The 15,381-nt window shown below is 42.6% G+C and overlaps 1 protein-coding gene across 2 annotated transcripts in view; it reads right to left on the bottom strand.

Moving 5' to 3' along the window:
* LOC106829443 (ceruloplasmin-like) overlaps positions 1-15,381 on the bottom strand; it is a 43,908-nt gene that overhangs the window by 10,422 nt on the left and 18,105 nt on the right. The window contains exons 15-19 of one of the 2 annotated variants that reach the window (XM_044754771.2): positions 14,355-14,461; positions 13,214-13,415; positions 11,002-11,141; positions 7,072-7,234; positions 34-5,249 (exon numbers count right to left, since the gene is read on the bottom strand). In XM_044754771.2, coding sequence (XP_044610706.2) covers positions 7,076-7,234; positions 11,002-11,141; positions 13,214-13,415; positions 14,355-14,461 — 608 coding nt within the window. In that variant the 3' untranslated portion in view covers positions 34-5,249; positions 7,072-7,075. Of the gene's footprint in view, positions 1-33; positions 5,250-7,071; positions 7,235-11,001; positions 11,142-13,213; positions 13,416-14,354; positions 14,462-15,381 lie in introns of those variants that run through there. The other variant, XM_070493631.1, reaches the window with a different exon arrangement.

The following is a 15,381-nucleotide window of genomic DNA, read 5'->3' on the forward strand; positions in this document are numbered from 1 at the left end:
AATAGCCTTTCCTTTTTTTAAAATGAGAATTACCTCATTGAAGTTTTCACTTCAAAGAGATGGCCTGGATAAGAGTTCCTGGAGACCAGGTAGAACACTTACACCTTAAAGGCACAGGGAGAGAATGCAAGTTCCTTTAAGAACTCTTGTTTCCTAAGGCAAGAATTTTTACAAATTACCGAGCCTTTTGAGATAAATAGGTGAGGTTTTGGGATTGGTGAAAAGGTTAGGTGAACTTTGAGCTGTTTCTAGAGCTGCATTTCTGATTTTGCAAAGATTTGTAAGATAAGGACAGCTGCTTTCAATTCTTCAAAGAGTTGGGTTGCAGCCTAACTGATATCAAGAGGCTGAACCTCCATTCAACTACAGTATCCTCAATTTGCTTCTTTACGTCAAGGAGAAGATCTTCAACTAAGATGAAAGTCAAAAGGATTCCTATGTTCTAGATTTAGAGCTCTGGCTTTGGAATGTTTTTCTTTCCATCTGGGTACCTTTAACTAAGAGAAGGCCTAAAAATAAGGATCCCGTCAGACTGTGAATGTCAGCTTCCAATTTGGCCAACTTCTGACCATAGAGCTACTTAAAAAATCTATTCAAATCTCTTGTCAGGTTTCAAACAAACGGTAAATATTCCTCGAGTATTAGACAACCCCATGGACTCCAGAAGAACTCCAAAGGGGGTGCAAGAGACATTATCCTCCGAAGGTCCAGAGCTACTCCCAAACGTAGCCAAAGGAAAGAAAGACTCAGACAATTCCTCTGGGGGCTGGCAATAGACTCTAGCCACAACTGGAGTTCAACTCACGTTTCTGTCCAGCCATATCTAGCTGCAAATGGGGTGCAAACCAAATTTCTGTTGGACTGTATTTTGTGGTCTCCAGCCTGACAGTTACCAAGCCAAGTTCTTAGAACACAAAACAAGATGAACAAGAAGGTAACAGCTGTTCCTGGGAGAGAAAGGATCAATAATTAATGGGTATGGATTTGGGAAAGGCAGGGAACATGTGAAATTTTATTTTCCTGTCTTGACTGGGCCCTACAGACAGAGATTTGGGAGAGCTGACTCTGGCGGGAATTCTCGCCCTTCACTGGCTTCTACCAGTTTCTCCAGGATCCTATCTGAAGGCTCTGGTGTCTACCAGAATTTGGCAAGGTTTTCCATTAATTTTAGCTTTGGTCTCCTCTTGGCTGTTTAAGGGAATAACCTAGCAATCTAACACAAAATCCCTCAGAGTCCCATCAACCCTGGGAGGGGCCCATATGGGGGCCCTCATTTGACGGTAGGTATGGGGGTGCCTGTAAGGCCACTAACTCAGCAGACTTCTGTTTGTGGTTATGTAGTTTCTTCCGAGTGGAAAGACATTTCAGAAGATTAGGAAAATGAGGACTGAAGTCAAGGAAAACAGAGGGGAGCAGTCGGAGTCACGTTAGTTTAGCAGCTTCCGTGTCAGGTACCTCTTGTGTCTTTAATTTTTCATTAGCCTGTTGCACTGAATCTTTCAATGAAGCTATTTTGGAATTTCGAAGTCATTTGGAGGCTTCTGCATGCCAGTTGAAATAGGTGTCCCATTCTGTTAGTTTGATTTGGGACCCTTTGCTTGCAAGTGCACTTCTTTAATTGATCTTATCTAATTGGAACATTCCTCATGATGACCATTGTAATTTTAGGTTATCTTGGTAAGATTTTGCCATTTTCCTAGACATCTACAGTCAGTCCAGGACCACAGCTCTTAGACATGAAGTAAGCAGGTGTGCTGGCAGATGGTGTGCTCAACTCTTTGGAAATTAAAGATCCCATTTCTTTAGCTGAGCCTTGGGTCTCTTAGAAACAGATTAACACCTAAGAGGGATGTGCCACTGGTTGGGGATTTTGTGGTGTTTTACAGTGTACTTTGTTGCATAGAAATTTTCTTGAGATCAGTGGGTGACATAGTGTCAATCTACCCCATTCTGTGACCAACTTATCCTAACACAGGAGTCTTAGAGGTAGGTGCTAAGTGCTCTGACAGCTTTTAGTGCTCCACCTGTGCCCACCAGTTTTGTGGCTTTTGGCTTCCGAGATTCCCCTTGCAATAGCCTTGACCTCACGTGCATATTAACACACCAGCAGTAACCAAAGACATGTTACAGGGGACTGGCCACAAGAAGGCTTTGTGTGCACCACCAGCAATTGCCAATGTGGAACTAGGGATGGGGAATGGACTGAACCCGTAGACCCCAACAAATGGGGACTGCAGAGTGGGATTCCAGTCAAACGGGGAACTGCAGACTGAGCCACCTGCAGTTCCCAACATGGAATCTGGGGACTAACCCAAGGGAGGGGATTCCAGTCAAATGGGGAATTGCAGGCTGAACCAAGGGCTAGGGGCTTGGGTTCCAGGTGGAACTGTCTGCTAGCTCAAGCTGACTTGCCCTGGACTGGAAAACCAATCAGGAGCTCTATGCAAAGAGAGGGAAGCTCAGAACCAAGAGGAACTTATCCACGACCCTTGGAAACAGTGGAAAGACAGAGAACTCAAAGGGTTCTTGAGTACCAGCGCCTGTGTTTCTTGTTGTCCCCAAAGCAGTCAGAAGTTTCCTTCAAATCCCATCACTGCTACCAAAACTGTTAGAAAAGAAAACTCAACTGAGTAACTTTTGAAGATCTTATTGGCTTTATTCAATGATTCACGCACCAGGCAGCACCCCATCTAGCAGACAGAAAGGAGCTCTGAGGAGCTATACAGAGCTAAAAACTTTTATAGGCAGAAGGGAGAGGAGCAAGGAGGTTATATTAGCAAAGAAGGGATTGTTTGTGGCAAGGTCATCTTCCTTTAGGAGACAGGAGGGGTCTGTCAGGCAGATGACCTCACTAGTACTGACCAGGTTAACTGACTGTTTTAAGATTTCATTCCTGAGAGAGGCTGAAACTGTAATTAAATTCAGTATTAAGCCTCAGTTTGGTGACGTGGGTCTTAGCATAAGTGACTCCATTTTGAGCCTGGTTGTTTTTTTTTAAACACCACAAATAGGTATTATTATTATTTTCATTTTACAAATGAGGACACTAAGGATCAGAGGGATTTACACCTTGTCTGAGACCCCACAGCTAGTAAGCGGAGTAGCTGAGATTCAAGTCCAGGCCTGCCTGACGCAGAGAGGCGGTGTGGTCCCGAGGCTGTGAGAGGGGGCTCCAGACTGTGCTGGGCTGGGCCTCCAAGTCTCTCTGCACTTTAGAAGGATGCTGTCCAGCATGTGGCTGTCAGCTGGCAAATTCAGAACTTTCATTTTATCTGTTTACATAGAGATGACCAGGTTTAGAGGGCTGATTGACCGCCAGCAAACTTGGAGAGTAAATCAATATAATTTATTCATTTAAAAGTAAAGGAAGATGGGCGTATATTATCGGTCATTTAAAAAAAATGTATTTATAGATCTACTCAGAAAATCATATTATGGAAACAAAGTTTTCTTGGCAAGTATAGAATTGGAGTGAAAGAGTATATATTCCTAAAGCATATTCCTTTGGTTTCTTTGTAGAAACGAGATTTCTGTTTAAACGATGGATACTCATCATTAGAATAAGACCACCGTCCAGTAGCTGTGCAGGAGACACTCCCACTGGGGCGTTCCCAGCCTGGGACTCTCCCCTGTTAGGAATGCGTGGCCACCTCTCCGTTCAACTCCATTCACAAATCACACTTCACAGACCCACTAAATCAAGGTTTATTTTAATAGACTGTGACTCTTGTCTATCTCTGAATCGCATCCTCTAGGATTGTGTTCTTAAACAAATGATTAAGTAGACGAATTAAGCATTATTCTTGGTGAGATTTGAGCAATGTGTCTCTCAGCTTCTTAAAGAATATTCTAGTTTTATCAGCAACACCTTTAAAACTCGCAGGTTTGGATGCTTCTCTGTGGGGGTGGGGATCTATTTGCATCCATATTTCATAGGTTCTTATTAATTTCAGTGTCAAAGAGTGAAACAGTATTGTTAATTTTGTCTGATGTTATAAGAGTATTTTTAGTCTATTAATTTTTAAAAGTCCTCTTCTGGAAACACATATTTGAGTATCTTGGATGAAATGATATGTCAGGGATTTCCATGAATACCAGGTATTCGTGTATTGACAAATTCATGTATTCATATTCATGCTTATGAAATTAAGAAGTTAAAAGGTAAAAAGAATGAAAAGTCTTACTGGTTTCAATTCTTACATTGGATCCTTTTGTTTAAGCAGTTCCTGATTTCAAATATTACCTCTTGTCCAAGGCAGAGACTGTTAGCCAACCCATGGGATGTCTCTAAGCCCTTTTCTCTGTTATTTCCACTATAGAGGCTACAAAGCCTCCTTTCCAGCCTTCCTTGCAGTTAGGACTAGCCAGATAATAGGGGTTTGACCAATGAGACATACGCAGAAGTTGGCTGGGGCTCCTCAGAAGACTTTTTGCTTTTCTGATAAAAGGAGAAGATGTGGTTAGTGCTATTCCTTTTTCCTTCTTCTCTGTCTTCAACCTGGATGTAATATTTGGAGCTGTGGCAACCACTTTGCAACCATGAGGCAACAGTCATGAGGGAAAGGCCAATGGCATTAAAGACACTGGCCCTCACATCATCAGGCTGCTGAGCCAACTCTAGCAGCCACCTACCTCCTAACTTTTTTTAAGATTGGAGACAAACACCATTGATAATCTCCTCTTAGCTGGGTTTTCTGTTACTTGCAGCAGTACATATCCCAAGTGTTAATATTGCTAGATACAAAGTCAGAACATGAGTCTTTATTTTTGGTTCCAGAAAACTGGCACCTATACCTTCTCTAACCTGCAGTCTTCCAAGCCTAATGCACAGGATAGTATGTGGATTTGCATTTTAAGGATTTATTCATGTATTTACTCATGTTATGGGCAGTGCATCTTTTTAATCTTTGCAAATGTGGCAGCTTAGGGTAAAGTCCCGGATTGTATGTATTCTTTTCCTAACTGGGCTGGGCTTCAGTTTGCACCTGCTGTCTTTGTCCCTTTTGCCCACCTCCACTGCCATTTGTGAAAAGCCCTGTCACACCACTCCAGGCTCTACTCCAGTGACAGTTTACAGAAAGAGGAGGCAGCTCACACAAAAAATTTACCAAGGAAACTTTTATTTCAAGCTGGTTTTCCTGGCCCATTGCAGTGAAAGTCTTTAACCAGCCCCTCCTAGGTTCCTGCATGAGTTTTTCTTGTTCAGCAGCTTCAGCTCACGGACTTGTCAACGTTCATGTCAGGGAGACCTGTATGTTGTAGGAAAGAAAATTTCATGGCGCTCGAAGTTGAAATGTTAAACCTAAATGATTATATACCTTTAAGGAAAAAAGATAAAGTTTACACAAGTCTTAAGAACCTCTTTAAAATGGCTATAATTGCTTTTCAACAAAAAGTTTCCTTATTAAACAGCAACATCGCTGTCACTCTCCCAAATGGACAGATGACACTGTGGACTCAACAAAATGTGGTTCTATGTTCTTTGGGAAAGAAATGCTATAAATGAGGGATTTATTTCTTGGACACCACACCAAAGTCTCTTTTACTAAGAATGAATGTGAAACATTATAGAAATAAGAGTAATAATTACTATAATTGCGTTAGTAATAACATTATAATTGGTATTAATAGGGCGTTGTAGGTAAAAATTATATTTTGGGCTAATAATTTTTTGTTTTGTGAGGAACGTAGTCTTTATATTTGGAGCAGATCGTGAGGCACCATCCACAGCGACCCTCCTTCCCCGCCCAGCTGCTCTGCCCCTTCAGCACGGAGCCCACGGAGAACGCGTCCACAGAGCTCGAGAGCTGCACAGCACATGCTAAAACAGCACAGGATACACACGTTCCATAGTTTTCCTGATTTTAAAAGTAATTTAAACTTTACAGTAACCTCGGAAGAAGCGGAAAAGTATAAGAAGAAAACAAACCTCGCTTATAATTTCACTATCTAGAGGGAGTCACCATTAACATTGCAGTAAATTTCTGTTCAGTCTCTCTCTCTCTATGCACACATACATATAACATTTGGATAATATTTCAAATACTATTTCGTAAACTGCTTTTTTATCACTCAATATTATATTATAAGCATTTTCCCATTAAAATTTTAACGGATAATTTTTTTTTTTTTTTTTGGAGGAAGATTAGCCCTCAGCTAACTACTGCCAGTCCTCCTCTTTTTTTTTGCTGAGGAAGCCTGGCTCTGAGCTGACATCCGTGCCCATCTTCCTCTAGTTTATACGTGGGGTGCCTACCACAGCATGGCTGCCAAACAGTGCCATGTCCGCACCTGGGATCCGAACCAGCGAACCCCGGGCCGCCGAGAAGCGGAACGTGCGAACTTAACCGCTGCGCCACCGGGCCGGCCCCTTAACGGATAATTTTTAAAGTTGAGTAATACTTTAGATGATAAGTGTGGTAAGACTTATAGATCATTTGCTTGTTTTCAGTTTTCTACTAGCATAAAATAACGTGGTGATAAATATTTTTTGGCATTGTTGAAGATTTTCTGAGATCAACTTCCAGGTAGAATTCCTGAATCAAAATATTAGAATCACAATTTAATTTCTTTCAAGAGCTTTGGAAATAGGTTATAGTTCCCCCAAAGCATATGCAAGGCCCCCGTCTCCTCACACTGTTATTGACGCCATCATTGAAAAAAGAAATCTTTGCCAAATTAATAGCTTCCTCACTCAAAATGTTATCTTACTGTTGTTGAAATGCAATTTTTAAGTGATCTGATTATTGGCAAGGTTAGATATCTTTATAGGTTCAATGGTCATTTGTATTTCATCTTCTATGAATTGTCTGTTCAAATCCTTGTGCACATATTATATGAATATGGAAATTACATTTAATTCTAGAGTATCTTTTATCTGATCAGAAACAGCTACCTAAGTGTGATAAAGAAATAAAACAAAAGTTTCTTGGTCACCTCAAAACAGTAAACTTTGCATGAATGAGTGGTGTGTCGTATCATGTAAATGTTCAGTGGATCAGATACCCTTATATACACATTGAGTTTATTTAAATACGATCACTTCTAATTAATTTGACTAATAGCTCTTACCTTTTCATTCGATCACAGTGTAAGTGCTTTCCATTCCACCCTCAATGTGAAGGCCAACATGGCAATGAAATAACCAGGTTCCAACATCTCTTGGATACATTTTTACAGTTTTATAGACCCCAGGAGGAAGGTCATAAACGTCAGAGCGGTATATTCCGGAATCCTCGACAGGGAGACAAAACACCATTAGATAGCTTATAAAAGGTATCAGTCACATACACATCTTCCCATCTGCTATAACTCCCCAATTCTAATGGACTTTGTTAGACAACAATTAGAAAGCATTCGGTGCTGTTGCACCTCTTCTCTGAGTACAACTGAGGGCTCGGAGGAGGAGCAAGTCCCAGGACATTTCAGTGATAGGCCACAGGGAAACACCTCGCTCTAAAAGGATACCTGTGTCAGCATCGGTGTCAGATGCCTTGTCAGCATGTCATACAAAAGAAGGCTCTAGATTTCAGAGAAGATTTGGCTTCCCAAATCTCAAAGATTTTAGCTGCAACATTCCTGACTAGAGATGTTGGTGATGTGAAGATGCTCACTTCTTGAGATGTAACTAATCAGGAAACCGCGTGGTTACAGGAAGGAGAGGAGCGCGTCTGCCTCCTGCAGCCATGTCTGCCTTCTTGGGACTGGGGCTGAGGACGGAGGGCCGTAATGGCTGGTTTCTCTCTGAAGCAGAGAACCTGATGTTTAGGAGACTACTTCCTCTCTAGGGTGGTTTGATCCTGAAAGGTGCAGGTCCAGGGCCTGGCCTGGATGAATTAGGAAGAGAGTAAGTGGAAGATGAATCGCTGTGCATAATAAAATGGGAGGGATCCGGAGGATGGGGGATGGTCGGAGAGTGCAGCTCAAGGTGGGGTCCAGAATCCTTTGAGGAGAGAAGAGATATCAAGAGAGACTGGAGAGGAAGGAAGCGGAGAAAGAAGTCCTGAGGCTGAGAGTAAAAACCAGGTGAGCCTGAGGTTCCCAGTGACACATGGTGGAGTGGTAATTGAAGACAGAGCTGTCTCATGTCAAATGGTCAGTGCTTTCCCTGTATAGTTTTGATTTTTAGAAAACCCTTGTTTACCACTAAACTTTCACTTAAGTTCTGTGACTGCAACGGTCTTGGTTTTGTGGTTGTCTAGGGGAATCATAGAAAGTGGGGGCGTGTTCCATTTGGGAACTGCACAGAGAAGAGAAAATACCAGCCACAGGAGGTGAGAGGCAAGGCAGACGCGGAGACGCAGGAAAAGAGAGTTGGAGGTGATGAGGAGGAATTCAGGCTCTCGAGACCCCCTGGAGATACTGGGAGGCAGAGAGGAGGAAGGCCGGGCCATTTCCCAGCAGAGGCAGCGGGGGCTCGTCACTGTTATGTGGGCAGATTAACTTTGCATCTAAGGTGATCATAATACAGGTGACATAGATACACTTCTGGGATGGCAGAAAATGTAGAGAACAACATGAAACAATTTTAACTAAGAATTGACAATGTCTGAGGCACAAGCAAATGTACAATATATACCCAGAGCCCTGGCACCGAGGGAGATCGTAGCCTGAGGGAACAGGAGGTGACTGGCTGGCTTGTCCCAGGACCAAGTTGGTAACCTGAGGACTGCTCTCCTGCCAAGAGTTCCAGGAGGTAAAGCCCAGAGGTGACGTCAGTGCTGGCATAATTAAATTCCACCGAGGGACAGCGAGACTACTTGTGATCATCGGTGACGGTTCAGGGGGTTGACGGCTAGAGCTGAGAGCTGGTGGGACAGGCTCTGGGGGGTAAATAGGGCATTCGTAAGGCAGGCAGTGCTGTGAAGAGGCTTAGGGTGAGGTGCTGTGTGAGAGGCTGGTTCAGTTCCTACTTCTACTTCCTGCTTGTAGGAAGGTTCTTGATCTTGTCAATCCTTCGTTTCATTCCCCCACAAAATCGTGAGAAAATAGTGCCCATCTGATGGGGAAGTTGTGAGGGTTCAATGAGAAATTCCAGCACAGTACTCAGCATAGTATCTGGCACATAAGAAGTACTTAATAAAGGTTAGCTATCACTATCATTATGGAAAGGTTACCACGAATTCCACTTAATTTGACACCTTGTAATATAATCATTTATTAGCTGTAGCCTCTAGGGATAATTCATTTCCTTTCATCTCCACACAACACTCGGCCTGGTTCTAGGACTATCAGAGGCACCTGCTGAACTGAACTGAACATCAAACGTACCGTAAAAAACTGTAACCAGATTTTAAGTCTCTCCCTTTTGTTCTAATTTTTCAAGTCTAATATAAACAGTAGGAGCTTCACAACAATTCTAATATCTAGGGTGTTCCTTCAAAAATATGAGCTGTGTAGATGGAAGTATAGAAAGATCTTGATGGGCCTGGGTGAAGGGTAAAGCGGTTCATTATGTTATTCTTTATTCTATGTGTTATTCTATATGTCCGCTTTATTATATAAATTCTCTATAATAAAAGTAGTTTTTAAGCCAAAAAGAGATATGAGTAACAAATTTGTTCATTAAAGGATAGGAAAGAAAGCAACAAAAGTTTGTGCAGATCAAATCATGCACAGTCATTTCATGTATTTCTCTGACAGGCCCTGTGCTTAAAGGAGCTTTGAACGTAATGCATCTAGAATTCAGGAAAGCTCTGTGTGAAACTCGTATCAATGTGGAGATGGGCTGTATTCTGTCAAGTGGTTAGACTAAACGTTGAGATGCCAGATACATAAAATATAATTGGTCCTCAATGGTACACTAATGTTTATACAAGGGATTAGGATGAGGAAATAAAGAAAATGCTCTGTAAGTAAATAAATGACATTAACTTGGAGACTGAAAAGGGGAAGGATAAAAACGAAACTACTTATAATAAATTAGAGAGATGGCCAGTCAAAAACGGTCATTAAAAAAAATTTGTGAAGAAGTATGACTGGTGGGGTGAGGGAAAGCAATTCAGACAGAAGATACAAAGAGCCTCAGAATGCATAAAACAGAAAAAGTGACAACAATAATAAAAAAGGTACCATAAAGCCAGCTGTCACCCAATTCCACAATTTAATTCTCTAACAAATGTTAAAGGAATGACAGAATTAGAAACCCACCATCTATAACCCCCATTACAAAAATTGATTCAGGCTAGGATCATCAATGGATCTTTTTTAAAACTACAATGTGAAAAATTGTTGGAGAATAAAATATGTAAAAAAAGATCACTTCACAGATTACTTGTTAATTGCAAGAGGAAGATGATGCTTTTAAAATGGGGAGAATGGTACACGTCACCTTAATAGTTATCAGACTTAGCCTCACCAGTGTCAGCACCTGTTGACATCATGTACGTCTTGATGTGATGTGTGAGAAGGACACAATATCACCTATGCAGTGTTCTTGCCAAAAATGTTTGACAGAGATCTAATCGTGAGGAAACTATCAAACCAACACAGATCATGGAACATTCTACAACACAACTGCCTAGACTCTTCAAAAATGAAATGTTATGAAAGATTAAGAAAAAAAAACAGGTCTCTTCTGATTTTAGGAAAGATATGACAATGACAACCAAATGTTATAGAGAGAAAGCAAATGTGGTAAAATGTTTGCGAGTGTTCAAGGTGTTTTTCTGTTATGTTACTGAGGACTTGAAAATTTTCAAACGAAACTTGGGATAGAAAGGGTGAAACTAAAGATGATAATAGATGTCTTATTTTCTTATTGAGTGACATCAGATTAGAGTGAGAAATGCACTTCATGTATTCACAAGCATTTATCAAATGTCCATGGGATATGGCTAATGTATAACTATTTACTTGCACCCGATATGGTATAGATTGTCCATACTGAACCCCAGTCATGGCTCGGTCATTTCCTTTCCAGCCTTGCTATCTTGCCATGCTGCCCCACAGCTGGTTGACAAGGCACCACAGTCACTCAACGGAGCTGCTCAGGGTACTTACCGTGTAGTCAAAGCTGTGGCCATGGAAGTGAACTGTGTGCAGGTCAAATCCACTCCCCATGCCGATCAGATACCAGTTCACTTCATCCCCAACGTGCAACGTCAGGCCCTGGTTATTTCCAAACAGTCTTCCGTTAATTGCTGTGGGGGGACACAATTTATTATGAATATAGTAATTTGTTGAATAGTGTTGAATAACAAGGATCTGAAATAAACCGGGTTTTTTAAAACACCTTGTAGAAAGTATCATGGATGTTTTCAGAGGCCATGAGGATTTTAAAGCCAGCCCAAGGAAGCTGTTAGACATGACCCAGCCATCCGTTCATGGATGTGTCTGATGCTAGAGAGTTGTTCTTGCCCGAGGAAACACAGCACTGACTTCGTCTTGACACAACGGGGCTGGACTAGAATATTTTACATCTAAGGATATTTAAATTGGTGGACACTTAAATATGTCTCTGGTCAACAAGCTCGCATGGGGTGCTGGTGCCTTTGGTCCACAGAGCATTCTTGGAGCGCAGATAGCTAGCTGACTGCCAGAGTTGTGCCTAAAATACACATCGATTCCTATGGTTCCCCAGCTCACTGCCCGTGGTGCCTTTAGCACAGTGGTTCTCAGAAGGATTTTGTCCTCTGGGGGACATTTGGCAATGCCTGGAGACATTTTTGGTTGTCACAACATGGGGAAGGTGCTACTGGCATGTAGGGAGTAGGGGCCCAGGATGCTGCTAAACATCCTACAATGCACAAGACGGCCCCCACAAGAGTTACCTGACCCAAAATATCAATAGTGGCAGGCTTGAGAAACCCTGGTTTAGATCAAGTTTAAATTCTTAGCAACGTATTCGAGGTCTTCCACAATTCTGTTGGCTTTTTCCTTCCAGGTGCTGTGTAACTTTGCTCACATTCTTCCAGCTGCCTGGAATGTCATTCCTGTCCTTTTCTACTAGACAGACTCCTCTGCATCCTTACATACTCAGCTCAAATGTCTCCTCCTCTTCATGAAGCCTTTCTCGACCTTCCAAACAAGAATTTAAACCCAGCACTGTGCTTATATTTCTGTTACAGCATCCCCTCAAGTCAGCCTTGTATTGTAGCGATGCACCAGGCTGCCGCCCCTGCACTGGACACAGCTTGAGAGAAGATGCCCGGTCTAGGGGCCTTTGTGTCTCCTTAGGGCCCAGCACGGTGCTTTGTGCCCTCTGTGAGGCTTATTAAAGGACTATGGGTAGAATGGATGTAGTCCTTAAATTAATTTTAAATTTACATGTATTTCTTGGGGGAAAAGAAACAAGTTGAAAAGGATCATGGTTGGCTGTGCCTTAGTTAAGCACCGCTTACCCATAATCTCCCTGAGCTTCCTCCAGTGAAAGGACTGGGGCCAGAAGCTTGACTGAGAGAGACTGATTCAGTGAGAGTGTCTACGAGCTTCTTACTCGAATAATTGTCTCATTATGGTAATTCGAGATAAGGGGAGGTCATAAACGGGATGTGTCTAGTCACAGTCCACCTATAAAAGAATTTGGATTGACTGGCATGGGGCTTTTAAAAGTTCTGCCTTTGGTAACAGGGTGAGGAAGAGTGGGTGGGGCCAGGTGCTGTCCAGTTTGCCCCAGCCCACCTCTCCCTGCGTTCATCTAGGTGAAACACTTAGAAAGGGGTGTGGTGCGGCCCCCCAGAAATGACAGCTGTTCTTGGTTTCGCGGGGCCCGCATGGCTCCAGGGGCATTCGAATTTGCCAGGCTGCTGTCAGTGATGTACAGCCCGCAGGCCAGGTCCAGCCCACTCACTGCCCGTTTCCCTATGGCCCACGAGCAAAGAATGGTCTTTACATTTCTAAATGGTTGAAAAGAAATCAAAGAAAGAAAACTATTTCCTGACGTGAAAATTACATGAAACACAAATCACAGTCTCCATAAATGAAGGTTCAGAGGCTCGCAGCCACCTCTGTTTGTTGACAGCCTGTCTGTGGGTGCTTTTGCCCTCCAATGGTGGAGGAGAATACGGTTTATGGCGGAGACAGGATGGCCTACAAGCCTCAATTCTTCACTATCCGGCCCTCTGTGGAGAAAGTTTGCTGCCCCTGGTCCACACGGGGTGCACCACAGCGCTACGTGCTCGCGTTCTCGAAACTGCGCAGTTTGACAAACGTGAACCTGTAACTGCTCCTTTTGTGCGAAACCACCGTCGGCGAGTCGGTTAGTGGTCATTACCGTGCATGAGGTTGCTGAAGAAAAAACTGTCATCATTCCTGTCTACTTGGCTCGGGTCTAGAGCATAGGTATTGATATTTTCTTCAAAGTACCAGGATTCGTTCTCATCAAAGGTCTTGAAGTGGAGAACACGGTGCACTATGCTGGCTTTGGCGTCTCTGCGACATACGATCAAAGGGCCAATCAGTCCGCTGTTAAGATCCTGAGGACGCAGAGCAAGCTTGTTAACTGCGCCCACAGCCAAAGGCGTCCCCCAGCAACAGAAAAAGTAGAATCTAGTTTTAGTTTTAGTGAGGTCATATCCTGTGTTTTTAATTATTAGGATTCTAAGTCTGAGAGTGAGGAACAAAATGTTTGACATGTTAAATACTCGATTGAAGAAAAATGATCTTCTCACTACTGGAGCTGAAGTCAAGAGGACGACAAACTCCTGGAAGGGTTTTAGACACATTCCTCAGTGGATTTAGCCCTATTTTTGAAATTTTAATAAAAAAATGGAACTATGGTCTTAATTGGAATTCCTGGCAGCGGAGTCGGCTGGCAGAGTCGCGGAGAGGTCTGGATCCTCCCCCGCCTCTGCCCTGCGGCAGCTTCCGCTGGGAGCCCTGGCTTGTTTATACCTATTTTGGTTTTGAATTGAACGTCTCTGTAGATTGTTGTTCCAAGCAGAGAGTGGGCCAAAATACCTATACATTCCACGATGGAAATTTGTTGTTGTTGTTGTTGAATGCAAATCCACTGGAACTCCAGAGTCGACAGTTTTAAAAACTATATAATTATGTGTGCATTTATTTCTCATTAATTACAGAATTTTGAAACTCTATACTTTGTTTTCCGTAACCCAAATCTTATTCAACGAAAGAAAGAAGAGGATATTATTATATAATTATATATATATTTTCCAATTTACACTGACATTTTGGAAAATATCATAAATCTAAGCAATCATAATATAATAATGTATTTTGCTATTGAAAAATGCAACCCTGCGTGGGATTAAAAGCTGAGCAGTATTTAGGTTACTTAATAGAAAATTTACATAGAACCAAGATTTTTTAAAACAAAAATAAACTCCTTCTTCTTTCCATTATAATTTCTAGGATGAGATAGGATAAAAACCGTGATTTGATTTAAGGCTTACCTTAACCACATCCACAGTTGAATAGTAAAACCAAGGTATGCACTCAAAGTCCTTTGAGGTGGGACCAGTTCTTTCAGGAACCTGCCAAACGTATGTTTGGATCTCTCCTAAAATAGGCCAATATAGAGTATTTAAGTCAAATCTTTTAAATCACACTTCTTTGTGGAGAACTGGATAACAAGCAAATGCTAAAGCTATATAAATATTAGGCAGCCCGGTCCTGGTTCCACCCCCGGCTCTCTTGCTCCCAGCTCTGTGATCCTAGTCAATGTGTTTGCGCTTCCTGAGCCTCTGTTCCTCCTGCATGTTAAATGGGGTGCAGGGATTAGAGGAGATGGGACAGATGAAGCCCTGGGTGTTGCATCACCTGGGCCACAGGCCTGTCTGTTTTTAAAATCAAAAAAGAATATTTAAACCACCATCAAAGTCTACCTTCATTCCCTCTGCCCCACAAATCTTCCCTTTCTGAATTTGGCTATTTCCTTGATATCCTTAATTCCCATAACTGCTTGTCTTGTTGGGCAACCATGGTGGACATTCTGGATGCCCCTCTCAGATTCCCCTTTAAGAAGGAAGGACTCATTCTTCCACCAGAAGTCAGCCCCCTTCAGAGAGCCTCGGCTGGAGAGGCTTGCATCCACTGACTGATGCAGGGGCATAAAGGCCCAGCTCTCTCGCCCCAGCTCAGGACAGCTGAGGGCCACCCATCTTCAGAACTTCTCGTAAGAATGGCTGAGACTTTTACTGAGGCTGCTGCTCTGCTCAATCTTTCCCCCTGCCCAATTCTGCTTCTTTCTCCTTCTTTGCACAGCTGTGGAACCCAAGAGCAGTACCTGCACACAGATCTTCATTTCAGAGTCTGCTTCCTGGGCAATGATATTGAAAAGGACTCATTTTCTTCTGAGTTGAGAATGCTGAATGGCATGTTGTATAGTTGGGATGCCACAGAAATGTTAATATGTAAGGTTTACCACTTCCTCTTAGTGGCTCAACCCTCTCCCTTGTCCCCTCCCTCATACAGTGTCTT

Source organism: Equus asinus, chromosome 21, assembly GCF_041296235.1.
Source record: "Equus asinus isolate D_3611 breed Donkey chromosome 21, EquAss-T2T_v2, whole genome shotgun sequence".
In the NCBI taxonomy this organism is placed as follows: Eukaryota; Metazoa; Chordata; class Mammalia; order Perissodactyla; family Equidae; genus Equus; species Equus asinus.